General features: G+C 43.7%; 1 protein-coding gene across 9 annotated transcripts; it reads left to right on the top strand.

Moving 5' to 3' along the window:
• Positions 1-1,497: 1,497 nt before the first annotated feature.
• LOC139624858 (band 4.1-like protein 3) lies at positions 1,498-24,856 on the top strand. Of its 9 annotated transcripts, none has more exons than XM_071484180.1 (27): positions 1,498-1,633; positions 2,864-2,963; positions 3,058-3,237; positions 3,416-3,520; positions 3,599-3,641; positions 3,723-3,798; positions 4,247-4,368; positions 4,472-4,568; positions 4,665-4,752; positions 7,677-7,829; positions 9,455-9,552; positions 9,734-9,909; positions 10,319-10,402; positions 14,483-14,587; positions 14,715-14,869; positions 14,994-15,041; positions 15,129-15,158; positions 15,295-15,474; positions 16,105-16,134; positions 17,072-17,527; positions 19,329-19,424; positions 20,044-20,121; positions 21,016-21,060; positions 21,334-21,432; positions 21,550-21,630; positions 22,702-22,823; positions 23,938-24,856. In XM_071484180.1, the coding sequence occupies exons 2-26, from the start codon at positions 2,874-2,876 to the stop codon at positions 22,810-22,812; spliced, it is 2,826 nt and encodes a 941-aa protein (XP_071340281.1). In that variant the 5' UTR covers positions 1,498-1,633; positions 2,864-2,873; the 3' UTR covers positions 22,813-22,823; positions 23,938-24,856. The 9 variants fall into 9 exon arrangements, with proteins under 9 accessions (XP_071340281.1, XP_071340280.1, XP_071340286.1 ...); XM_071484179.1 differs by lacking the exon at positions 23,938-24,856 and adding an exon at positions 22,950-23,928 and having other exon boundaries at positions 20,044-20,235; XM_071484185.1 differs by lacking the exons at positions 10,319-10,402; positions 17,072-17,527.
• The last annotated feature ends 216 nt before the right edge of the window (positions 24,857-25,072 follow it).

Here is a 25,072-nt window from a genome sequence, read left to right as displayed (position 1 = left end):
CCCCCCAGCCTGTCCAGCCTGTGTGTGTGTGTGTGTGTATGTGTGTGTGTGTTGTGTTGGTGGGTTGTTAATCTGTATGGGCGGAGTCTGATGTGCCAGAGTAAAAACCAATAATCCATCCAAACAACAGACTGGATGAGAGACAGAGAGAGAGAGAGAGAGAGAGAGAGAGAGAGAGGGAATACATTTTTTAAAGCAGTTTAACCGTCATCATCATCTTCATCTTCATCACTGAGCTGTTTGAACACCTGCACAGGTAAAGCACCTGTTCATTTTCAATATACAATGTAAGCTCCGTGTGTGTTCCAGTGATGTTGCTGTTTCATGTCGTCTGATCTGTTCTCCAACATCATCATCATCGTCATCATCATATTACATCAAATGTTCCATGTTTGTGGCAGCTGAACATATTTCAACACCTGAGCTGATGCAGTTGTTCATGTTTCTACAGTAACTCTTTTTAACAGCCTGTGTTTTACAGTGTAATCTGGTTTCATGAATCAGACACCAGTGAATTATCAGCTGGTTCCTATTGGTTCTTACTGGTGCTTAAATGAAACAAACTTGTGGGTACGTACATGATGCCACTGGTTCTTACTCCAAATTCCAACCCCCCCCCCCACCCCCACCCCACACACACACACACACACACACACACACACACTGGGAGTCAGGTGTGATGTCACATATGACATCATGTTTTTACTCTGAGTCACACAGGCTGAACCTACATTTACATTAAACCTCAGGCTGGATTAAAAGTGTTACTGCTCCTTTACTGATCGTGTGATCATGTTCTTACAGTGAACTGACCATCAGTCACATGACCATACTTTAACTTGAAGAGGTTGAATATTTAACTATATTTCCCTTCTTCTTTTCTTCTTCTTCTTCTTTTTCTTCTACTTCTCTTTTTCTTTTTCTTCCTCTTTTTTGTCTTCCTCTCTTCTTCTTCTTGTTCTTCTTCTTCTGCTGCCTGGATGAATCCCTCTTGGGTCCATTTGCTGGTGAGTAACACAGATGTGGAAATGCATTTTCTAACTAAATAATAAATTTTTTAAAATTACCTGGTACAGATTTATAATAGCAATGATGTGAACTGTATTGATTGAAAAAAAAAATTCAAATATATGATAATTTTACAGAAAATGATAAATAACTGCCTCTCAGCTTTTCATCCTAACATTATTTAAACAACACAGGAGCCCATCAGACAAGACAAATCAAACTCATATGAATCATGAACAATGTGTAGTATAAAAGAATTAGAAGACAAGTTTCAAAACATATTCAGATTATATATATAATCACATCACTGTCACTCCAATAACACTATATTACTTATGTGTTCATTAACATGTTATATTATTATGTAAATTTATTCCTATTAATCATACCTGTACTCCCACAGTCTGAGAAAACTAACGTAACTAATTTAATCACCTCATCTGAACACGAACTAGAAACAAACACAAACCTGATCCTCAAGTACAAACAGCTGGCTCCGCACGGTGCGTCATGACGTCAACGCCCCACCATGCGATAGAGAGAGTGATGACGTAGTTGGAAAAAAAAGGGAAAAAAAAGCGTCCGTTACCGGGAGGAAGAGGGCGAGCGTCCTGCACGAGGACAGGTAAAGATAATGGTTTGTTTTACAGAGGAGGTTATCGATCACTGATAGAGCTGATTATCAGTTAGTCATCGAGCCTCAGAGATTCAGAGATTCAGAGAGAGAGAGAGAGAGAGAGAGAGAGAGAGAGAGAGAGCGAGCATCATTTATGCTTTATCACACTGCAGCTCCGTGGTGTGTGTGTGTGTGTGTGTGTGTGTGTGTGTGTGTGTGTGTGTGTGTGTGTGTGTGTGTGTGTGTGTGAGTGAGTGTTGCAGCGGGGTGTTTCCTGCTGCAGGACGACAAAGAGTCAAACATACCGGGACACTCCCGACCGCCGCAGCGTGTCTCCGTTAGGACTGCGGTGTTTCTTTAAATATATATTTCCTGCTGATCGTTTCATTCAGATGTGACGTGTGAGCTCTACAAAATAAAGGCTTTTTTATACATATGAAGCTTTATTTTCCTCCCGTCACAAACTATATCGAGGTGAACTGTTTCCTCCTGTAAGAGATGAATGAACCTTGTTTAATTAAAAAGTAAAAATTATGTCATGAAACAAACATCAGACCTATGTATATTTTCCTAATATTTATAGTAATAATAGTGATGATAACAGAACAGCTGACATGAGCGGAGAGGAAACTAATGGAAAAATAACATCAGACAAACCACTTCATCTTGACTGAACTGTTGGGAAGGGACAGAACTGATAATATGACATTGAAATATTAAATACATATTATAGCCCCCCCCCCGCCCCCCCGATCTGATCTACTCCTCTGACCCACATCATCATCATCATCATCATCATCGCCGTCTGTCTGAATCCAAACCAGATTACATTAGATTGTCTCTCAGTCCTAATCTCTCCCTGGCACAACCCACCCCCCACCCTGTCACCATGGCAACTTTGCACCTGACAGCTGGAGGGGTCAGCGCATGGTAACCATAGGTTACAACTGTGTTCAAACACAATTGAAATCTGAACTTTCCTGTTTCAGCGTCTTCAAATATTATGTAATTCAAATAATCTGAGGACATGAATCTAAACTATTAGAAAATTATTGCCACCAAAAATCAAGCGTACCTTGAAGTTGCTGTCATGGAAGTTGTAAATTTCCTGTTTCTGACTGCATTTGAATGCAGCATTTCCTTGACAGCCAGTTTGCGTCCTTTCAGTTCACAAGCCAATCGGCACTCTATCCAGCTCTGATGTCACATCATTAATTTGGTCTAATCACTGTCTTTCAGGTGAATCACCATGACAACAGAGCCAGGTGAGCCACAGGAGGCCCAGCCCAAAGAGGCAGAGTCATTCCCTGAAGTTGCCGCCCACTCTACACCCAAACAGGTAAAAACTCAAAGAAGAAATCAATCAATATTAATGATTAATAAACAGATGTTAATCAGGAATGTGAAATATGACATCAAATCCTGCTCTTCAGGGTGGGGAGGGTGCACCGACCCAGATCCAAACTCAAAGCTCATTGGGCGAGGACTCAACCAGTCACCTGTCGTCGAGCAGTCGGATTGCTCGCTCTCCAGCTAGAAACCCACTGAGCTTCAGGACGATGCAGGCGAGAGTGACCCTGCTGGACGGCTCACTCTTCACCTGCACTGTGGAGGTGAGACAGGTGGAGATAGGTGAGACAGGGGAGAGTGACCCTGCCGGACGGCTCACTCTTCACCTGCACAAGTGAAACAGGTGGATTGAGAGATAGAGACAGGTGGAGCGGGATGACTGTACCCTGAGTGATGATGATGATGATAATGAAAGTAAACAAACCTGTTGAACTGTTTCAGAAACGAGCTCGAGGTCTCCAGCTGTTTGAGAAGGTCTGTGAACACATCAACCTGTTGGAGAGAGACTATTTCGCTCTGTCCTTCAGAGACGCAGACAACAACAAGGTCTGTCTGTTAATCTGTCTGTCTGTTTATCTGTCCAACTCTCTGTCTTATCTCTGACCTTTGACTTTTTTCTTGTAGAACTGGTTGGATCCAGCCAAGGAGATGAAGAAGCAGGTCAGAGGTGAGTTTGATGCTGATTGGTCGGTGGTCTGGTTCAGGTGAACTGTCTGTGTGAAATGATTCTCTTCTCTCTGTCTCTCAGGTGTTCCCTGGAACTTCTCCTTCAATGTAAAGTTTTACCCTCCTGACCCCGCCCAGCTGTCTGAGGACATCACAAGGTGGGTTCACTCACCTGTCAATCACGCTGCTCTTCCTGTCTACACAGAGTTTACAGGCTCCTCTAATGTTGATCTGTCTACTTTTTAAATGAATTTGATTTATTTTGTGTCTCCCTGCAGCTGCATGTTTTTCATGTCTGTGTCAGATTCAGATTCAGATTCAGATTCAGATCCAGATCCAGATCCAGATTCAGATTCAGATTCAGATTCAGATTTGGATCCAGATTCAGATTCAGATTCAGGTCCAGATTCAGATTCCAGACCAGGTCCAGGCCCAGATCCAGATCCAGGTCCAGGTCCAGGTCCATATTCAGATGCAGCATAGAGATAGAAACTATAGTGGAAGGTGTCAGTTTTATTTCATGTTGCTGATATGATGTTACTATGACACCATCAGGTCTTTACTCTGTCTGATTTCACCCAGTGATGTCTTCCTTCCTGTCTGCAGGTACTTCCTGTGCCTGCAGCTCAGACAGGATATAGTTTCTGGTCGTCTTCCTTGTTCATTTGCAACTCACACTGTCCTCGGCTCCTACACAGTCCAATCAGAGCTTGGAGACTACGACCCTGGTATTGACCCCCTACCCTGATCACCTGTCTCTCTGTCTGTCTATGACCACCTGTCTGTCTCACTCTCTCTCTCTCTGACCACCTATCTCTCTGTATATTTCAGATGAGTGTGGTTCAGATTACATCAGTGAACTTAGTTTTGCTCCGAATCAAACCAAAGAACTGGAGGAGAAGATCATGGAGCTGCACAGAACCTACAGGTCCTGAATATAAAATTATTTTACATTACAATGTTAAATTTAAATAGTTGAACCTAAACAAACAGCAGCAGTTAAAAAGAGTGATTGTGTTTGTAGAGGAATGACACCAGCAGAGGCAGAGATGCACTTCCTGGAAAACGTAAAGAAACTTTCCATGTACGGAGTCGACCTTCATCATGCAAAGGTAAAACACAAACAATGTTAAAATACCTGTCGTTTGTCATGGTCTGTAAACAAACATTCACCAGTAAATGTGGTGGATCAAGCAGATAATAATTCAACCTTCAGCGGCTGTGACACAGCAGCAACTCCTGATCTTTATTTAGGATTTATTCCAGGACTAGGTGAAATTGAAAATCTTCAGTATTTCCAGCTGTCTTGTTGCTGCTGTTTTATTGTTTATTTTGAAGCACTTTTCTAGTTTTCATTTCTAGTTACTTGTTCAGGGTTTTCCAATCCTGGAAAACACATGAAAAATGAGAGAAAAAGTAAAATGTCCTGGAAAATTATTTAAACATTCTCCTATTTTCTGGCAAAGTTATATTCAGATTCATGTTGCCAGTCAATTGTTAGGCTTATTTATGGACAAATAGGCTGCTGTTGGTTTTGTTTGGCTGTGAACGCACCCTGAAATCACATGCTGCAGGTCAGATGATTTACAGCTGAAGTAAATGACTCTTCCACAGACAGGAACATGTTGGTGTTATTCCTGTCTCTCATATGAGCGAGACCATCACTGAAATGTCCTGGAAAGGTCCTGGAAAATGATCCTGAGAAAAGAGTGGGAACCCTGTTGTTGCTCCTTTTCTGGGTCTGTTGGTTGTTGATGCTTCAGTTTTAAAGAAGGTTTATTTCAGTTTTAATGTAATACACAATTTAAATTAATTCTGAACTATCAGCCTGTTGCTCCACTGCATCTCATTAACAGTGACTTTAACAACCTGTTGGTCTATTGTTGTGAACAGACAAACAGGTGCGTGTCTGTACAACTTCAATAACACTAGTGAATCACTAATTATTATATTATATTCTCCCCACAGTTCTGCAGAGCTGCTCTGGACTCAATATATGTCTGAATAACTGGAGACATGTCAAACATCCAGTTTTTACCTTTAATGTCTCCTTCAAAAAAAATCTGTCAGAATGTGGGGCATATTTTTGATTTACATTTTTATTAGTGTAGATCAATTTGTCCTTAAATGAACAGATACAATAAACAGAGCACAGTGGTGGAGAGCTGCTGATGGTCTGCTCCACAACAATCTGATCAATCACCAATACATGACCCACTTCCTGTCCATGATCAATCACATCTCTGTGTGCATGTGTGAGAGAGAGAGAGACAGTGATGATTTTTCCATTAAAGCTGGCTGTTTTTCATTGATTCAGTCACAGTCAATCTGCAGATTAAACTGGTTCATGCCAGTCAGGTCTGGATCAGCAGCAGGTCTAACATGATCCACAGAGACCGGATCACACCTGAGACCTGATCACACTGATCATAGATCAATCACACATCTTACTGACAAGGGTAAGGGGGGGCAGGACTGAATGATTGCTCAAAGCTTTCAGTAGTTCAGGAGAGGAGGCTAGTCCAGGGGAAGAAGTTAGTCCAGAAGAGGATGTTAGTCTAGGAGAAGTTAGTCGAGGAGAGGAGGTTAGTCCATGAGAAAAAGATAACATTGGTCTAGGAGAAGAAGTTAGCCCAGGAGAAGAAGTTAGTCCAGAAGGGAACATTAGTGCAGGAGAAGAAGTTAGTCCAGAAGGGAACATTAGTCTAGGAGAAGAAGTTAGTCCAGGAGAAGAAGTTATTCGAGGGGAAATGGTTAGTCCAGAGGAGGATATTAGTCCAGGAGAAGAAGTTAGTCCAGGAGAAGAGGTTAATCCAGGATGTGCAACAGCAGGTGGTTGAGGAAACATGACAGTCCCATTAGCTTTAACGCTAATGCTAAGTTTATAACACAGTAGAAGAGCTAACAGTTCTGTTGGCATTGCTATCTTTAATTGGCGAGCTACACTTAGGCCAGCTGTTCTTCTTCTCTGTCTTTTTGTTTTTTCTGTCTGTCTGTTTGCCTGCCTGTCTGCTTGTCTGCCTGTCTGTCTGCTTGTCTGCTTGTCTGTCTGCCTGCCTGTCTGTATGTCTGAATGGAGTAGATGATAGGAAGCCTCTTTGACTGCCTGTCTCCAGCTAAGTCAGAGGTAAGACCCTATCTTGTTTGTAGGTGTGTTCATGTGCTCATGTACATGTGTTCATGTATTCATGTGTACACGTGTTCATGTGTACATGTGTTCTTGTGTACATGTGTACATGTGTACGTATGTTCATACAAACACCTTCGTGTCATTGTTGTGTTTCCTGTTTTTATAGAATCAGTTGTTCAGAAACATCATTTTGATTTCACCGTGAAGACTCTCCTCAGCTGTTCCTACAATACCCAGAATTCACCTGTGCTCTATGATCCCCCTTCCCTCAGGTCATGACCCTGCCTATCTCAAGTTATGTTAGTATTCACACTGACAAACATGGCTGCTTCTATCTGAGTCAAAAGAACATGAACCTGTTCAGACGCTCAGACTGTTGCAGTCTTCTTCTGTGGTCTCAGTCCTGATGGGCTGTCAGTTCATCACTGTCCATCACAGCAGGACGATAACTGGACCACTAATCCTGAACGTGCTCCATGGTCTCAGTCCTGACAGGCTGCTCTGTGAGTGATGATGAATCCAGAGATGAAAGTTCAGAGTGAACAGCAGGAGGAAAATTAACGGCTCTGTTGTTTCTTTGGTCTCTGTCTATAAACTACTGAACATGTCTGACAGGACTTTAGTGGTCTGGACTTAAGTACACTCTGAGCGTGGTCCCCCTGTCAGAGGAGAAACAGTGAATCAATCAGTGTGATGGGATTGGCTGACAGCGACAGGCAGGAAGTTCAGGGGTCAAATGTCAAGTGAATGATATCTGACCTCTGACCTGCAACCTAACCTAACCCTCAGGGAGGAGGAGGAGCTACGATGTCAGACGTGTCATCTGCTGATCCGTGAGGAGCCAACTGAAGTTTAGAACATATTCTCTCATGACTTATGAGTGTGTGTGTGTGTGTGTGTGTGCAGGACTCAGAGGGTGTGGCTATCATGCTGGGTGTGTGCAGTAGCGGTCTGCTGGTCTACAGGGACAGACTCAGGATCAACAGGTTCTCGTGGCCGAAGATCCTCAAGATTTCGTACAAAAGAAACAACTTCTACATCAAGATCCGACCTGGAGAGGTGAGGAGGGGGGGGGGGGGGGGGGGGGGGGGGCTCAGGGGCTCAGGGAGTACACAACATCTTCTGCTCTCAGACGAGCTGCCACCAAATCCTTCAGGCTCTAAACCACATCGGTCCAGCCCTGACCTATCATCTGGTTCTTCCTGGTCTTTCAGATCACTAGCTTCGCAGTACAAACAAAAAATTGACTAAGACCAAAGTGTGTGTGCTCTTCATTTCATATCTGGGCCCAGACAGAGATTCCTCCACCCATACCCTCAGAATTACGAGGACTTCCCTCCCCAGTTCTTGGCTCCAGTTGAGCTCTGTGTCTGTTCGTGGTTATTGCTCCATGTATTATCCTCCACTGGAGGTCGGAGGTCAGCCATCCGTTTCTCTACAGGAGGCTTATACAGGACTGTCCACCGACCTTTAGAGGGAAAATTTTTCCTCAGAGAGAGAGAGAGAGAGAGTGGGATCTGAGGAACTGTGACTGTTAAATTCTGTGGAACTAACTGAACCATTGTTCTCATTAAGATCAATCTGATGACTGATCGATTGGTTTGCAATATTTCTGTTAATAGTGACAAATGTGCTTGTGATTATTATCAAAAGAGCTGCTAACTTGCTGGGGTTGTGTGAACCTGTGCTTACCTTCAACTCACAAGCACTCATTTACATCACCCCCTGAGCCAGAAGGGTGTGTGTGTGTGTGTGTGTGTGTGTGTGTGTGTGTTTCTTTCTTTGTGGGGTCAGTGTGTGTCTGTAAGTCAGAGGGAACTCCACGTTTGTTTTTGGTATTTCCAAAGTTATCCTCCCACTGATTTGAAATGGACATGCTGGTGATATCAGTCGCTTCTCTCAGCCAGTTTCTCTGCTGTGTGTCTGTGGCACCAATTTCTGAGTGTGACAGGAAGTGGAGGAGGAAAGGAGATGAGCCACCTCCACAGGTGAGAATCCCTGCTTGGTAATTTGCAAATGCACATGGTGTGATAATTTTCATACCATGGTATGAAAACCAGAAACCAATAGCCTGCTGCAACCCTAGCTGACATACACCTCAATACCACCAAAGAAGACTTCAGACATGACAAAGCCCAATAAAACATGTCTGAATGTCATGTGACTGAACCAAAGTCCTGGACCTGGATGGTCACAGGACCTCCAGTTTTAATTTGCATTTTTTTCTGTTGGCTGTTACTGTGAACAAATAAAAGGTCATGGGGTCATGCAGCTTCATCTGATGCAGACCATAAGACAAAGTTTCAAGACCAGTTCTGTGTCATGACATGTCCTATAAAAGAAAATAGAAACTAGACCTGTAAGAGAGTCACCAGGGTCCAAGAGCTGAAGGTGAGAGCATTAAAACTCATTTCATCAGTTGTCACTATGGATCGTCCAGCGTTTCACATTTGTTGACATTGAATTTGTTGACCATAAAATGTAGTTTTGACAAAATGTAATATTGTTACTGAGGAGCACAAGCCAAAGGAAGTTAATTTGGAGAATATAATGAAATATTGTTAGGACCTGGAGGATACATTGTTTGTTTTTCAAGGTAAGTGTGTGATACTGCCAAAAATGTGTTACAGCGCCACCTATGGATAGGTTTGCACTAAATCTGGCACAATGTGTTTGTTTTCCAGTTTGACCAGTTTGAGTCTACAATTGGTTTCAAGCTGTTGAACCACAGAGCAGCGAAGAGACTGTGGAAGGTGTGTGTGGAGCATCACTCCTTCTTCAGGTCAGTTGTGGTGCATTCAAGGCCATGTTGTGACATGTGGTATGTTTAAGGTCACGTTGTGACGTGTGGTGTGTTTAAGGACATGTTGTAACGTGTGGTGTGTTTAAGGTCAAAGATGATGTGACCTGTCTTTCCCCCCCACCCCCCCACCTCCAACCCCTCCACCCCTCCTGTCTCTTAGGCTGGTGTCTCCAGAGGAACCTCCTAAGAAGTTTCTGTCTCTGGGTTCAAAGTTTCGATACAGTGGTCGGACTCAGATTCAGAGTCGCAGAGCCAGCGCTCAGATCTCGAGACCTGCCCCACATTTCCCACGATGTATTAGCAAAAGGAACATACTGAGCCGCAGCCTGGATGGAGGTACTAATTCATACTTGTACTGGTTCCAGTAGTAGTGGTACTGATCCCAGTAACAAAGGTCCTGTCAGTCATTGTACTGTTCTTGGTAGGAATACTACTGGTCCCTTTGGTAGTAGCACTGGTCCCAGTAATCTTAATTCTGCTCCAAATAGTTGTGGTCCCAATCCCAGTAGTAGTAGTAGTTGTGGTCATGGTAGTATCAGTTCTGGTTGCAGTAGTAGCACTGGTCATTTTTCTGATACAAGTAGTAGTTCTGGTCCCTGTTGCAGCACTGCATTTACTGTAGTGTCAGAAGTGTTCAACCAGCCATCTGTACCATGTTTTGGGGGTTCGGGTACAGTAGTCCAGCTCTGTGATAGATCAGTCTTTCTTGTACTGTTGGTGAACTGAGTTTTTCATTGGTCCTCAGGCTCACGGACCACCCCCACACCCTCTCTAAATGGTTCTCCAGCCATCCCAGCTTCCCCCAAAGCCAATGGTGGTACACACACAGGTAGAGCTAATTACAGCAAGAGCATTGCTACTGGCTATAGTGCTACCACAGTAGTGCTGCAGTACTGCTCTGTGATTTGCCACAGCTCTCAATACTTCACTTCATTCATCTTGTTGAGGAATGCTGCATTCTGATTGGCTGTAGGGGCTCTGCTTCACTAAGACATACTTGGGATCAGCTTTGCTCTTTTCCGTCCAATCAGCTCTCAGCTCTCTGCTAATGTAATCACATGTTGTCAGATCTGCATCCACCCATAACATGATCAGACAAAGAATTTAAAATAGTCTCATGTAACAGGTGGATAAACTAAAGAACTATACAGGTAAAAACAGGCCAGGTGTTCACACTTTTCTGTCCAGTTCAGCAGCAGATAACATTTATCTCTCAAAATGTGTCTGCTTTAGAAATATATAAGCCCTGCCCCATTCATTCAAGCCTGCAGGGAGTGGAGTTTCTGGGGTGATGGGGCAGGGCTTCAGTTGTTTACCTTCTGGTTTAGCTCCTCCCCTTCCTTGTTGACTTGTTGTTTTTTCTGTGAGCTTGAGAGGAAGGAGGTTAGCTTTGTTAGCATTGTGAATATGAAGATTCCCAGTCATCCAGATCATTGTGCAGTGAAGGAGTCCCACTCAAGCCCAGAAGCCTCCAGTCAGTTACATCTGGTGTTATTGTTTGATTATGACCATTATAATTCTTTTGGTTGGTTTGGTATGCATTTTTTCTTATTGTGATTTTGTGGTGATACCTACCAACCCGTGGTAGGCATGACATTATCGCAGTATTGTGTTTATGCTGTTCTCGTCACGACCCTAGTCGGTAACATTACATTACATGTCCAAAATTTTTCAACAAGGTTCAGGAATCAAAACTGGACTCCAATGAGATCATGGTGTCATTATCTCCCTCTTCATGTAAAACGAATGAATTTAATTTATTCTTAGTATCTTTCATGACACCCAAGGACATTTTACAAATCAACATACTGAAGTGCATTTAACCCCCAAGTGGGTACAGCAAGGAGAGGGGCATTACAATAATCAAGCAAGAATGTAATAAAGGCATAGAAGAGAATCTCTGCTACAGACCGCGAAAGAGAGGGGCAGAGTCTAGAGATGTTCTCCAGATGGAAAAAGGCTGTTTTGTTGATGTTTTTGATATGTGTGTCAAAACAGAGAGTGGAGCTTGGATGGAGAACTTTGTGAAGTTTGGCTGGGGAAGCAATGAGGGTAACTGAGCCCTGGGCAACACCATGGGAACGAGGGGACATGGGAGACCTGAGGCTGCTAATGGAGACACACTGTTTTCTAGATGTGATGTAGGACCTGAACCAAGATAATGGAGTGCCAGTGACACCAAGTAGTGTATGACAGACTATCAAAACAGCGGTGAGATCCAGCAGTATGAGCATGTTGAGACAGCCAGAATCCGCAGCTATCAGCAGGTCATGTGTTACTTTAGTGAGGGCCGTCTCTGGACTATGCTTTGTCCTGAACCCAGATTAAAACCCTTCACACAAGTTGGTTTTTGACATATGAGTCTGGGGCTGGCCACAGTCAGCCAGTGGTGATTGAGGTTCTCCAGATCAGATCCAGGTTTTTAGGACTGGGGTGAAAGCAGCCATTTTAAGAGAGGAGGGAACAGAGCCAGACAGAAGTGATGTATTAATGGTTTGTGCCAGCAGGGGGCGGAGGACAGACAGGTATGATGTTATCAGAGGAGTGGGCATAGGGTCAAGAAGGTGGTAGACCTTGAATTAACAACAAGATTGCTTACATACTCAACAGGGGAGAGCGCCAGTAAACAGCTAACAGAGAGGAAGGGTGGTGATATCAATAAGTTTCATAGACATATTATGTACCTGCTGGTAGATGGAGATGATTTTGTTTTGGAAAGAGTCCATGAAGTCACAGCAGAGTTTCGTAGAGGCAGCTGGAGGAAATGGTTCAGCTGGTTGAAGTAGCTTATTTAAGGTGAGTAAATGAGCTGTGGTATTACCTTGTCCTTTCACAATGATGGTGGAATAGCAGGTGGTATTTGTGTTGTGTAGTGCTTCCTTTTAGGCTCTAACATGGTCTTTGTATGGTGATGTATGCACAGTTAAATCAGTTTTCTTGCTGAGACGCTCTAATTGGCAACCAGCTACCTTCCAGCTCTGGTGTAAACCACGGGACAGTAGAGCAGGACGACATCCTTCATCATTTAACTGGAGCAAGATGATTTAAGGTATCTTTAAGGGGGAGCACATTATATTTAGAGATCAGGAACCTTGTGTACAAACATTGCATATGCACAAAAACGTTGCATAGCGCCATCTTTCACGCTCAGGGTCAGGTGTATCAAGAATGAAATGAACATGAGAATTTTCTCCACACCAGCTTCCTGTCTGACGTATACGAGTATGTAAAGGTTTCGGTCAATTGGCGACACTACACTGACATTAGAGACTGGTTCATGAGTATGAGTGACACATGTGAAACAAGCACAGACACATGGTTATAAACAATAACACATCCACTTGTATATAATTAAATAAGTAGACATAAAAGCAGAAGGATGAAATACAGAACGATGTTAGCTGTGAACTCAGAGGACACAGAGAATTAAAGGAACACAGTTACACACATTAAAGGAATTACAGTGCAATATGCACAACATCAGCCAGAGCCCGTTTCCCTGATGTTATCAGAGCGATCGACTGCACACACATACACACACACACACACTTGTACTTCTATCTTTGTGAGGACACTCACTGACATAATGCATTCCCTAGCCCCTTACCCTAACCTTAACCATCACAACTGAGTGCCTAACCTAACCCTGACCCTAACCTTAGCCTAAACCTAATTCTAACCATAACTCTAAAACCAAGGCTTCACCCTCAAAATGTGATTTGAAGGTGTCTCAAAAAGTGAGGACCAGCCAAAATGTCCTCACTTTCCCAAAATGTTCTCACTCTGTTAGTAAAATACTTTTTTTGGTCCTTACTATGTAGTATGTAGTATATGTGTGTGTGTGTGTGTGTGTGTACAAGTACACACACACACACACACACACACACACACACACATAGACACACACACTGCTATAAAGCCACCATCAGAGGATGAATTTGTTTGTCAACAGAAACATTTTCATTCCATCAACTGTCAAACATGTGATGCACAAATGTGACTGACTGATGTTGTGGTGACCCATGATTCATTATCCTCAGGAGCCTTTGACTACAGGCTGCAATCAACTCATCTGACACAGGAGAGCACTCCTAAATATCATGTTGTCTTTAGAGTGTTATTACTCCTCAGTGGTTTAAGATAGAGACTCTCTGTTAAATTAGAGAATCAACCATTCCCATTAGAGGAATAGAGGGATTATATCTACCCATGATGTGAGTATAAATGATTGAGGCTCTTCTCTGATTTAATATATTGACCTATAACAGAGAATCCAAGCGAGATAATGAGGGTTAGTTAGAAAGTCCCTTATTTGTAAGTACTGGGAAAAACAGAATACTAGTCAGTACAGGTAAAGATCCTCCATATACCCTCACCTTGTTTTTATCACTCTCTCACACTTGTAGTCATGTGACTCTAACAACTGTCACCTGACAGCCAGGTGGACTAACTATCCACATGAGACTAACAACTGTCCAGGTGGCAATGAGCATACAGATGTTATACAGCGGGGAGATCCAACTGTGAGTCAGTTAAAACAACAACTGATTTTACATCATTTTTTGTTAGCTTTGTTAGCTTTGTTAGTATTGCTTGGATAACAAGAAGTGTGACGCTCAATAATAACAGGTCATGGCTTTGTGGTTCTGAATGCTGATTGGCTGAGTGGACCAGGCTGCTGTGCATGTGCCTTGAGCTCTGATTGGCTGAATGTACCGTTGCCTTGGCAACGAGCTGCAATTCATGCTTTGCTGCTAATGAACATGGGGACTGACAGCATCACACCAGATGCTGTGGTTACTGCTGTTGCAACTGGCTGATGGTTTCTATGGTTACCATCCCTGTGGATGCTGATGTCAACATCACAGTGATGACACTACAGCTTCTGTGTGTGTCTGTGTGTGTGTAGATATGGGCTCGGGGCTGTATGCAGCATCTAAAGCCATTGCCGTCAGTGACCTCATCACCACAGTAACTCCTGAGAGACGGACAGAGGAGAGGAGGGAGGAGCAAGGTAAAGAAACAACCAATCAGAGGAGACATAATAAATCAACTGACTGAAAATTAAATGACTGACTCGTCTCTCTGTCTCTGTCTCTGTCTTTCCCTAACCTCCTCTCATGTTGTCTTATGTCTCCTAGATGAGGAGGTGCTGGTGGTGGAGGAGGTGCAGGAGGTGACGGAGGTGGAGAAAGAGGAGGTGCACCAACAGCAGCAGATGGAAGAAGAAGATGAGACCAGAGTGACAGAGATTTCTCAGCAGAGTCCTCCAACTCCTCAGAAACAGGATACCAAGGTAACAAACACCTGTCCACCTGTCTCATTATAATGGTAACTTCATGAGCAGTTTGAAAAACGAACTAGTTCTAAAGCTCGAGTTCCTGTTTATTAACATAATGTTGAGTTGTGTTTGTGTTTAGACAGAGCTGACTGACACAGCTGTGGATGGAGACCTGACGGCTACTGAGGTACATCTGGAGACCAATAGTACAGTTCCTGCTCATACTGTGTGGATGACATTAACCTGTCTGTCTGTCTGTCTGTCTGTCTGACAGTCTGATCAGGATGAAGATTTGAAAACTCAGGTAAATCTGATTTCAGTATTCATGATATTGTTATGTTCTTTCCTCATATAGACAATGTTCACCTGTCCTCTAACCTGTCCTCTCACCCCTCCTCCCTCCTGTTGTCCCACCCATCCTCTTGCCTGTATGTCTTCAGGATACATTGGGCAGTCCTGAGGAGGTGCAGAAACCTCAGAGCACCATCAGTGCTCTCAGACGCTCCTTTTTAGAGGCTGGAGGAGAAGGGGGGTTGACAGAATGGGAGAAACGTCTGGCCTCCTCACCTCTACGTCGGGTCGATGACTCCCCGATGATTGAACCTCTGGAACCAGATGAGGTGAGGATGGAGAAACAGACGAAACTCAGTCTGATATCCATTATAGCTGTGTCCCAGTTCAGGAGCCGTGTCCTTTTGAGGCTGCATTTGACTACACTGTCCCATTTCAAATGTAACCTTCTTTTCCTGGGCAATGAATGAAGGTTGATCCTTCATGGTCCAACATATCCCAAGATTCATTGCTTGCTGGTAATGAAAATAACTAAATAAAATCAACAACAGCACAGACAAAGAGTCTGAGGATCACACTGTTAAATGTCAGTATTGTGTTTCAGCTCAGTTCAACAGTAATGGTACAACTGTTATAACCAAGGACCTTAAAACCTCATATTACTGTGAAGTAAAGTTAGGTGTTGTCAAGGTTGCTAGGCAACAGGAGCTGCACTTTGTGACACAATGGGTGGGCACAACTGGTGATGCAAAGCTGAAATCCTCCGTAGACCAGACTGTCTCATTTTGGTTCTTCAGCTTTCGAGGTCTGCGACAACCATGTCCTCCAAAGGTAGCAGACCCTGAATTGGGACACAACTTATATCATATCAAACACCCTGCCATCTACTGGAAGAATAAACATACTGCCATACTGTCGGTTGGTGTCCCTGTCTGTGTCTGTCTCTTTCTGTCTCTCAGCCCCTCCTGTTGGACAACAGCCCTACAGAGGTAGGTCGACCGAGCTGTCAGTCAAACACAAACATATTTATATTCAAGATTTCCTTCAGACAATTTGAATAATAATTTGTGTCTGATCTTTTTTTCCACAAACAAGTTCAATTATAATTGTTAAGATATCTCCTCATCCTCCTGTTGATTCCCTGCTTCACTGTAAAGTCTGTTTGTGAGCTGGAGGCTTCAAGTTTCCACATCACATGGTGTCATACTAGATCCTGATTGGACACAGACTGGTTGTGAGATCATAAATCCTGCAGGTACATCCAGGTGTTAAACTGAGATTAAATGTGAGAACAGAGAAATGTTTCTTGTTCTGCAGATGAAGGTGAAATCAAACTGCCCAGACACTGTTCAGTAGTGTGACTTTAACAGCCTCCAAATTACATCATACAGGTTCAGTTACATTTTGTTTCTGTTCAACAAAATCACCCACGAGTCTGTCCTGACAGATGACGTGATGTCACAGCTCTGATGCAGGTAATCAGAAACTATTGATCAGAGTGATGCCACACTGTAAACAGTGTCTGAAAGCAAGTCTGTCATCTGTGATAATGCACTGAATATTGTGATTAAACACAGTACAAGAAGTTCTACACATGCAGGTGGAGCAGCAGTGTTTCTATTGGCTGAATGAAAATGTCACAGTTAAACTGCGCAGCTAAAGATCTGAATCTGAATCTGAACCTGAATCTGAACCTGAACCTGAATCTGAATCTGACACTGAATCTGAATCTGAAACTAAATCTGAATCTGAATCTGAATCTGAAACCTAGAGTTCATTTGAACCAAGCAAGAGCTGAAGCAGATTCATTTACTGGGAACATAAAGTGACCACACCTTTACCAACATCATTTCTCCTCCTCACCTGTCACCTTATTGGTTAATCGGTCAGTCTGTATGTTTGATGTTGCTTACCTGTGCGCTCCAGGAGGGCAGGGTCACAACAAATCAAGCTCCCACTCAACCAATCAGAGAGAAGAGCTACACTGTGGGGCGGAGCTACGACACCACCTCGGGCAGGATCGTCACCATGACAACCAGGGATGATAGCTCTCACGTTACCATGACGAATACTGAGATTGGCAGGCAGGTTCGAGTCATCCCACTGTCCACTATTGATAATGTCATCACAGACGGACCACTGATTACAATTTGTGAAGTGAAGACACCGACCTCACCTTCGGAGCAGCCCCCTGGCTTCTGTGGCATCATCAATGATGTCATCAATGAGACCAGAGAATGTGGTGCCAGAGTGCTGGAGCTCCAAGGGGGTGGAGCCTCTGTGATGTCACATTTGACCCCCCACCTTGGTCCTAAATCACCTGTGGATGAGCTGAACCTAAGCCCTGCCCCCAGCAGGAAGTCACCCTCCATGGCCAGAGTGGTACGCTGATTGGTGATCAGCATGAAAACAAGCATGAGGAACAAACACAGCGACCTCACAGCGACACGTTAGCCCCTGCTGTGCTGAAACAGGAAGTGTGGCTGAACGCTCCTCTGAGCATGTTCAAACTAAGCACCTCAGCTCCGAGAAACAGCAGAAACCTGAGGTGCAGATCAGGTCTGACATGTGTGTCAGGTCATTCAGGGCTTTAATATCATCCTAAGACTCTGTAGAAAAATTCTCAGATCATTTAAGTCAAGTTTCATCAGTCAGATTAGTGAGAACCAGAATTTGTTGGAAGCTATGATCACAGCAGCTCCAGCTCCACTGCTGCTGTTTGGATAGTTATTTCAGTGTGGCAGTGTGGAGCTGCAGTTAGTCCAGCAGGAGGCAATGTGGAGCTTAAGTTCAACAGGAGGCAGTGTGGAGCTGCAGTTAGTTCAGTATGAGGCAGTGTGGAGCTGAGGTTAGTCCAGTAGGAGGCAATGTGGAGCTTAAGTTCAACAGGAGGCAGTGTGGAGCTGAAGTTAGTCCAACAGGAGGCAGTGTGGAGCTGCAGTTAGTCCAGTATGACGCAGTGTGGAGCTGTAGGTAGTCCAGCAGGAGGCAGTGTGGAGCTGAGGTTTAAAAGGAGGCAGTGTGGAGCTGAGGTTAGTCCAACAGGAGGCAGTGTGGAGGTGAAGTTTAAAAGGAGGTAGTGTGGAGCTGCAGTTAGTCCAGTAGGAGGCAGTGTGGAGCTGCAGTGTTCAGTTTAAACTGTCTTCAGCTTCTCCCTTTACCTCCTCCCAAACACCATTTTGTTTCTGCTCCTCTGAACAAAATGGTACACAGGAAGAGACTGCAGGTTTTATTTGTATTTTTGTTTTTTGTTGGTTTATTTACCCAGTGTTCATCAGTGGTTTTTTTATGTGCAGCAGGGGGGCGGGGCTTATATCTGTTTTATTTCTGTTTTACTGCTCTTTCAACGGGTTGCTTTTTCTTTTTTTCTTTTTTTTTGCTGCTTTTCACCTCATTTGAATCAGAAACTTTTAGATCATTTAAAAAACTCCATTCAGATTTTTAACATGTCACAATGTCAAAAAACGTTATTTGTAATATTTCCAAATTCCCCTTGATCTTTCTTTGTAAACCCACAGAGACCCTAACCCTCTGTAGAAGGGGGTCCTCTGCATGTTTATATCAGGAGCCTGTTGTCTCATAATCCATCCAGAGTCACGAAGAACCAGCATGGTCCACTTTAACAACTTGAAACTGATGATGGTGTACAAAACCTTCAAACAGTTTTTACAGGGCTCTTAATTTGTAGTTTTGTTGCTGTGTTTCATGACTTCCTGTATGTTTTCACTTTTGTGTTTCCAGATCAGGTCCTCTATTTGTTAATAATCTCCACTGCACATATGTGCAACACAGCACACCTGACAACATCACTATTTGATCACAGTAGAAACTATAATAGAAGTTTGTCACATCATGTAAAACACAATTGCCACTGGTTAGTAATTATTCACTAATTACTAATGAATCAATGCCCCGCCCCTTTTACCCTTACCCTCTTGCCCCGGCCGTGCATGGCTGCAGCCTGGCTGTCTGATTCTACTGAGAATCTATTGAGTTTTCATTGTACTTCATTACATAATTCACTGATACAATTCAAAGGTCTAACGTTTCCGCTTTCTGTTCACCTGTCGCTCTCACCTGTGTTTATTTGTTTGTTTGTCTGTTTATGTGTGTGTGTCTGTATGTGTTTGTCTGTGTGTGTGTGTGTGTGTGTGTGTGTGTGTGTGTGTGTGTGCACACGCAGCCTAAACCTACATTTGATGAAATGTCTCCTGAACTGACCGCTCTGCTGAAGTCGGCTCGAGAACAAAAAACCTTCGGAGAACACAACCTGCTGAAGGTGCCTGTCTGTCTGACTGTGTCTACCTGTCTGTCTGTCTACCTGCCTGCCTGCCTGCCTGCCTGTCTGTCTTACTGCCTGTCTCTCTGTCTGTCTGACGGTCTGTCTACCTGTCTGTCTGATTGTCTGCCTGTCTCTCTGACTGTGTCTACCTGTCTGACAGTCTGGTTTCCTGTCTGTCTGTCTACCTATCTGTCTGATTGTCTGCCTGTCTCTCTGACTGTGTCTACCTGTCTGTCTGTCTGTCTGTCTGTCTGTCTGTCTGTCTGTCTAACAGTCTACCTGTCTACCTGTGTGTTTGTCAGCACTTCAAACAGTCAACATGTTTTGTTGACTCAGCTGATTTCAGTGTGGGAGGCTGTTGTAGTATAAACTGGTTTAACACTATCAATCCATCAGACTGATACTGAACGGAGCTGACAGTCATGTGATCTGATACCTGGATCTGACAGTCATGTGATCTGCATGATGGGAGCTGCAGTTACATTTTGTGAATCAGCTGTTTTTAACATCATCAGATGCTCTTACAACTCAGTCACTCAGCTGGAGCCCCCCCCCCCCCCCCCCCACACACACCTGTACACCTAATGTCTTTTTTTATTTTCACTTCCTGTTTCAGACCTCAGAGATGGTGGAGACAGTCTTCCTGATGACAGAGTCACATGACCAGGACCAGCCAATGGCGGACCTGCCGCAGGTGACAGCCGATATGACGCATGCTGATGATGACACAGAGGGATGGGCCAGTGATGATGACAGTAGCAATGTTAACAATGCTAACCAGGCTAATAGCCCAGCAGATAAGCATGAGGTCAGTGATGATGAGCCTAGTAGCCAGGCTAGTGATGATGATGCTAGTGAGCCTAGTGAAGATGCTATCAGTGTTTTAGCGCAGGCAGCAGTAGAAGAGGCCATGGAGACCGCAGTCAGACAGGTTCAGAGCCCAGATGCTAACAAGGCTAATCAGGATAGGATTAATGCTAACTTGACAGTGACCTATGGTGAGCAGGAGCTAACTAGCATGGAGGCAAACAACAGCCCCCACACCAGACCCCAGGCTGTTATGGGCTCTCGTCTCGCTGGTGGTCTGTTTCAGCGTTACCATAACGACGAGGACTCCGATGACTCAGAGGAGGACAGAGGAAGGTGGAGGTTCAGAGAAAACTCCCCTCCTCTCTCCTTACCCTGCTTCCCCCAGTCGACCACTCAGACTCCACCATCCAACCACAGTGACCATGATGATGATGAAGAATCCAAACCTCTGCAGGAGGTAACACCTGAGACTGACACCTGTGTCACCTCCCCCAGTGAAACCAGTACTCCTGCTCCTGTGACACCTCCCCCAGTGAAACCAGTACTCCTGCTCCTGTGACACCTCCCCCAGTGAAACCAGTACTCCTGCTCCTGTGACACCTCCCCCAGTGAAACCAATGACTCCTTTCCCAGTTACCCTAGTGAATCAGCTCATCCACTGTGTGCTGAGAATCCAGCCCAGCAGACGCTGAGACATTAGACTGAAACTTTACAAACAGTTGTCGTAATTTTTGAGAAAATTTATTAAAATGTTTAATTTTCCCTCTGGATGTTTCAGGAGGTGCCAGTGATGAGGAAGACTCTTACATATGAAGCTCCAGGGGTGAGAACAATCTCTTTTATTTATAATATGAGATGGGAGTTACTAGCCCTCACTACAGAGTTCAGTGAGTAGTTTATAAAATGACTCAAGCTGCCACCAGTAAACATCTGTAGTAAAGTTCAGTACAACAAAATAAAAACAAATCTGTAAACGCTGATTCTTTTTCATACTAACGTCACAGACTGACTTCATGTTTTCTACCTTTCTTTTCAAACATGTCAATAAAGAATCAGGACTGATTTTAATGTTCAGACTGTGGTTCATGTGTTTTAGAGCCGAGTCGACTCTGATCCTCCTCCAGGTCTACTGCTGAGCTCCCAGACCTTTACCGCAGAGACCTCCAACACAACCACCACCACACACATCACCAAGGTAATGCACCTCACCAACACACATCTCTGGTTTCCATCCTGTGAACCTTTCCTCTGTCAGAGACATGAAGATTTGAACCAGTAAAGATGTTTAACTTCCGTCTGTTTCTCTCTCCAGACGGTTAAAGGAGGGATTTCAGAGACCAGAATCGAGAAAAGAATTGTAATTTCTGGAGACACAGATATTGACCATGACCAGGTAACTGTCTACAGTCGGGCAGACACTATACAGATTCAGTCCCCTGACTCATTTAAATCGTTTCAGGTTCGGGTTGATGAGGAGTAGTGAGGAGGGTACCTGATCAATCGGTGATCTGGCTCCTGGACAATTGGTTGGTTTCTGGCAGGTGGTCTGAGCAGTTCCACGTTCTGATTGGTCAGAACTTTGTTATAGATTGTTTTAGTATCACTGCAGTTATTTTTATTTTACATGTTGTGGCTGAAACTGTAACATTGACACTCAGCTATGATACAGAACTGAACTTCACTGGAGAACCGAGACTAGATCATTTGAATATTTCAGGCATCTCTACAATAATTTTTAATGTCTCCATGGTGACCATAACTCAAGAATTCACATTAATTAACTGTGACTGGACAAGTTGGCAGAGGTGATGACTCTAGTTTCTTCTTCAACATAAAACATAACCCTGTCTTTCTGTTAACACTGAGGACTCAGCCATCTTGTTTGAAAAAACTTAATTGGGTTGTCACTGGATACATTTTTTTTTTTAATTATTTTTTTGGGCTTTTTATGCCTTTATTATAGCTTAGTGAAGACTGACAGGAAGGGAGGTAGAGAGAGGGGAACGACATGGAGGAAAGAGTCGGACCGATCAGGAGTCGAACCGGTGACTACCCTGCTAAGAGCATCTTGCGCTCAACATGGTACGCACCCTAACCACTCGACTACCGGGCCACCCCTCACTGGATAAATTTGCCCAGGAGCTGTGTTTACGTTCAGTGTGAGCTTCACATCGTGGCCGATCAATGGATCCGAACAGTGAGAGCAGAGACGTTGCAGGATTGGGTTGATCAAACATCATACAAGATTAATAAAAACAGTTTCATATCACAGAAAAGTTCTGGTTTAATGGCCTTTAAATAGAAGACTGAGAAGAGTGGATTAAAACTCAGACCTTGATTAATCTGAGACAGACCTGGACCTAGATTGATCCATCACGGATCCAGTCTACATTCTATGTGGTCTGTCCAGGGTTAATCCAATCCTAGAGCTGGACCATTTCTGACCCCCATGTCTCTCTTGAAGGCTCTGGCGGCGGCACTCAGTGAGGCGCGGCGGCAGCATCCTGAGCTGTCTGTCACACGAGTCGTCGTCCATAAAGAAACTGAAGTCTCTCCTGATCATGTGATGGATTAGTGACATCACAGGTAACAGGAAGAGTCAGGCCCCACCCCTACAGGTGGTGTCTCATGCTGGATGCTGATTGGCTTATTGGTGCATGGCAGCATTCATTCAATTTTGTTTGCATGTTTTACATAAGTGTTTGTGTCCAGAACACAGGAAGAGAGGGAAATGCCCTGATTGGATAGAAGGTTTGGAGGAGCCACAGAGGACAGGAAGGATTTATGGTCATTGGTTGGTGGAAACCTACGAGAACATGACAGATAAGAAGAACTTGACAATCTGATTGGACTGAAAACTGAAGAAATACAGTGGACACGATGAAGACTAGAATCAAATGGTGTTTAAATAATTCTCTTACAATGATGGTGTGGTCAGCTGACAGGGTCGTGTGATGTGAGATAACATGCTAATCCTATAATACTCATCAATTTGACCTGGACACACTTGATCATTATAAGAGGTTTCCACTGTATTCAGAAAATGTGAGGAGGAGATAACCAGTCCTTCTGAGCAGCTGATCAGTGATCAATCAAGAGGATCATTATCAAGTCACGTCAGTTTTTTTACACTGCCCAATACCACAAACCACACATTCACCTCAGGGGCTTAACAGTGTTACAGACTAAAACCCCCTTAGTCCTTTAGACCCTCAAGCCAGGTAAAGAAACAGACGTCAAATAAACAGAATCCAGATCTCCAGTCCATCTTTACTGGACACAATCAAAACTGTTGAGAGTACAGTGGTAACATTAAGATGCTACATTATGCTAACATTCTCAGCTTTGAAAATTCCAGTGCTATGATAACATGCTAATTAGCATGGGCATGCATTCTCTAGGCTGGCTTTGTCTAGCTGCTCTCAGAGCTAAGTGTGGGCTAATGGGAAAGTGTTGCTCCCTCTGGTGGCCATATAAAGTTTTACCTCTGAAAAACCGAGCTTACCGATTGGTCCGACATCACAGCCGACTCGTAGTGGACGAATCAGAATCAAAAAACACTTTCGAAGTGAAAACATAAGATTTTGTTTTGTTTTTTAATAAATGTGGACATGTGACCACCAGAGGACAACATTCTCTCAGGGTCTAAAGTCTATAGAAATATCTTCATATTCAACAGCTGCATCTGTCTCTCTTTCAGGACTGAAGCCTCTGCAGCATTACGGGAGTTGAAGTTCAGACTACAGTGCCAACAAAGACACTGTTTGCAGCAGAAACACACATACATGCATGTACACTTGTTTACATACACACATATATACACACACAGTGCCGGTCTGTCTCACTAGGGCTGGGGCCAGTGGCTGGGTTAGATTCAGTTAGCGTTAGCTCAGTAGTATTATCTCATTTGGTTGAAAGCTTCATGATGACATTTTCACATTTAAGAAAAAGGACTTCTTTATGTAAAATATAGAACACAGACAGGTGAGAGACAGACAGGGGGCACCGCTGTGATGCCATCAACATGTTCCCATAGCAACAAGACAACCAGAGCTGGTCGACCTCAGATGTCCCAAGAAATTAACTTCTACTTAATTTACCTTCTTATTAAACAAGCCCTGCCCAAACACACACCTGACTCCCCAACAGGATAAAGGAAACATCTGATTGGCTGATCGACTCAGGTTTGTTTGCTCCTGATTGTGCAGAGGGAAATCACAGCTTTATGAAACATTCAGCATTCTGGTGCAGACTGTTTCCTGTCTGAAATGTACAAAAGCATGAATGCTAGCACTGTAACCGCTCACTGTTTATCAGCTAAAATTCAGCTCTATATTTGTCCATAATGCAATAGTAATGCGCCATTCTCTCATCTCACCATTGAAACCCCTGAATTATTTTTCTCATCTGTCTATACATTTATTTATTTATTGATATTGCACACTGACCACACCCATTGCTGTCGGGTTATACACTGACCACTCCTGCGTAGTGTTGTATAACAGAGTAATCGCTCCCCCTGGTGTCAGGTTACACAACCCATGTTTTACATTATTTATGCTGAACACTCTGAATGTCTTTATCCACTAAACTAGAATAAAATGATATATAAACAACCAGACTTGATCTCTTGTGAAACAGCTTGTTGTCTCAATGTCTTCATCTTATTTGGTCCTCTTCCTCTGCAGTGATTTAATGGCAGGGACTGGAGAATCAGCTCCATCAACAGTCAGCTCACATTCACACAGCAAGTTGAGGGAAACAAGATTTCACTCACACTTAAACTATACCAGTTTCTGTGGTACTGTGGCATCGTAACCCTAACGTGGTGGGCA

The sequence above is a fragment of the Trachinotus anak genome, unplaced genomic scaffold (genome assembly GCF_046630095.1).
Source record: "Trachinotus anak isolate AG129_WGS33_773 ecotype Australia unplaced genomic scaffold, CSIRO_AGI_Tana_v1 ptg000009l, whole genome shotgun sequence".
Taxonomy (NCBI): Eukaryota; Metazoa; Chordata; class Actinopteri; order Carangiformes; family Carangidae; genus Trachinotus; species Trachinotus anak.
This window is presented reverse-complemented; position numbering and strand designations above follow the sequence as displayed.

What these genes read in the sequence shown, in the direction of transcription:
- LOC139624858 (XM_071484179.1), top strand. Translation starts at nt 2,874, where the DNA reads ATGACAACAGAGCCAGGTGAGCCACAGGAGGCCCAGCCCAAAGAGGCA. An exon ending in TCTTCACCTGCACTGTGGAG is followed by an intron (nt 3,238 to 3,415) that starts GTGAGACAGGTG and finishes GAACTGTTTCAG; the next exon opens with AAACGAGCTCGAGGTCTCCA. An exon ending in GATGAAGAAGCAGGTCAGAG is followed by an intron (nt 3,642 to 3,722) that starts GTGAGTTTGATG and finishes TCTGTCTCTCAG; the next exon opens with GTGTTCCCTGGAACTTCTCC.